This window comes from Fusarium mangiferae (assembly GCF_900044065.1).
Source record: "Fusarium mangiferae strain MRC7560 genome assembly, contig: FMAN_scaffold056, whole genome shotgun sequence".
Taxonomy (NCBI): Eukaryota; Fungi; Ascomycota; class Sordariomycetes; order Hypocreales; family Nectriaceae; genus Fusarium; species Fusarium mangiferae.
In genome coordinates, this window is record NW_024573976.1 from 8,815 (window position 1) to 11,151 (window position 2,337).

Consider the following 2,337-nt stretch of genomic DNA (forward strand, 5'->3'; position numbering starts at 1 on the left):
ACCAATTTAACACGGTCACGATCCTTCATAGCAAGTATCATGGTTGGACCGATTGCTGCGCAGAGCACAACGCCGTAACCACCAATTCTTTTGTGCACACGCTGCAGAAGTTCCAAGTACGGTTTTTTCTTAACGCTGCAGCGGCGCGATGCTAGAAGTGAGAAAGCATCTTTTACTCGCGCTTCTTCTTGAGACTTGAGTCCCATGCGGTTTTCAACTATTTTGGAGGTTTCGATAAGCTTCTCAACAATCTGATCGAAAGATAGCGATTTCTGTGGCATTGCGGAGAAAGTCCTGGAAAACCTCTACTCGACAAGTTGAATGGTAGGTAAGAAGGTAAAGATGACAGCAGATGACGTAGATGGAGGGTGGGGGTGGCGCGGACAAGAACGAAGTGGAGGGAAAAAGAGGTATAAAGAAGGAAATCAAAGCTAGAGGAAGGAAGGAGAAGGACGAAGATATGGAGAAGGGAATGATTCATCGCTTATCGCTTATCGCTTATCGCTTATCGCTTATCGCTTACCTGAGGGCAAAGCATTGAAATGTTTAAATTGGACATGTTCCCAGCTCTTAAGCTGCCTCCAAGAACCCTAGGACCTACAGGCTCGCCGTCTCTCTCTCTTTCTCGCTCTACTTGTACGATGTCTCTTAGTTCCGTGAACGAATCCATACGGGAGATCAGCGACAACTGCTGGGTCATCGGGGGAAAGATCCTCTTAACTCGAGCTGAATCGCCTTTTCGTAATCCTAGCTGGAGCGATGGCAAAGGATCATTCTACAACATTTCGGAAGCTGCATCTCCAGTGCCACCATCTCAGCCACTTTCGGCTACAAGCTGCATCAGGAAAGTCTACGATGCCGGTGGCGTATCAGCCGTATGGGTCGTCGGCGATGCTATTTGCAAAGTCAAGGTCCTAGACCCTCACCCAACGCGAGAACACATCACATTACAGTATCTCCACAATAAACAGCACCTGAGCTTTTCGGTCCCAAAGGTTTACTATCATACCGAATATGACAATCGATACTACATCATACAGAGCAGACTAGGCGGCGACATTCTTAGCAGCGTCTGGTCTACTGCGGATGAGATAACGAAACAACAATATGTCACTAGGGTTGTGGACATCTGTCAAGAACTGGCAATGTGGCATGCTGATAACATTTGTGGTGTTGATGGCGAGCACTTATCAGACCATTTCCTTACGGGGTATGGGCTGCTGAAAGATTGTAGTCCCGCGAATTTACTGAGAAATTGCAAAGAACTGGGAATGGATTGCTCAAAGTTTCATTTCTATCATTGCGATCTGGGTCCCGGAAACATCATCGTGGATACCTCAGACAGTTCGCTCGGGCTCATTGATTGGGAGACGGCTGGCTTTGTTCCTCGGGAATGGATCAGAACTAAGTTCTGTGTTTCAGACGGGCTAAACCTGCCTGTTCATAATCATGATTCGAGAGTAGATTGGAGAAGACGCGTCCAAAGGCGCTTGGATATGGAAGGCTTTCCCGAAATCGCAGACAATTGGATTACTTGATGGAACAACGAGATGTAATTCCTAATTTAAGCTGGCTATGGTATAAGAGCTGTGTATTTCCCATGACGAGCGCAAACTCGTGGCCCTCATCGTTTCTGGACACTAAATTTCGCCTTAAAAGTGACCGACTGGACACTCACTGCGGGGCTTGGCTGCGTACCTCATGTATAAGAGCTGTCTACTCAGTGACAGTTGCGAGCTTCTTGCCACAAGTGCTCCCATCCTTCTTCGTTCCAGTAGAAGTCTCGGATCCTGTGATGTTGTTGTAGCCACACTCGGGACAGTGACGCTGTCGACTGGCTTGTCTGTGATTGAAGCTGCCATTTCTGATTCTATACCTAAGACTGATGGTAGACAGGATATAGATGGATTGATCGATGAGGATGCTGTGTTATCGAACAACTGTCCGGAGTGAAAATGAATGAGTATGAGATGAGACATGTAGAGAGATTTCGGATCTATTTATACTACTCAATGCCTGATGAGCGGCAGCTTTGAGATATTCGCAATCGTTGCCTATCAATAACCAATGGAGTGTTTTCCCTTTTTCTCTTCTTAATTGCTTCTCTTTCCCTATCTCTCTTTTCCCCTCCTTTTCTCCCCTAACCCCTCTCTTTCCCTCTCTTTCCCTCTCTTTCCCTCTCTTTCCCTCTCTTTCCCTCCTACGCTATTGAAAGACAATGTGGGGCGTGTCTTAACTATTGGTCCACACACCTCCCTTTCTTTTCTTTCCTTTTCCCTCTTTGTTCTTCTTTATCCTGCCACATCCCTCTTCGCCCCACCAATAAAAACTTGTACT

General features: G+C 46.6%; 1 protein-coding gene across 1 annotated transcript; it reads left to right on the forward strand.

Annotated features, from left to right (window-relative positions):
- Positions 1-641: 641 nt before the first annotated feature.
- FMAN_15540 (uncharacterized protein) lies at positions 642-1,538 on the forward strand (the record flags this gene model as incomplete). Its single annotated transcript, XM_041826354.1, has 1 exon — positions 642-1,538. The coding sequence occupies one exon, from the start codon at positions 642-644 to the stop codon at positions 1,536-1,538; it is 897 nt and encodes a 298-aa protein (XP_041691642.1).
- Positions 1,539-2,337: the final 799 nt, after the last annotated feature.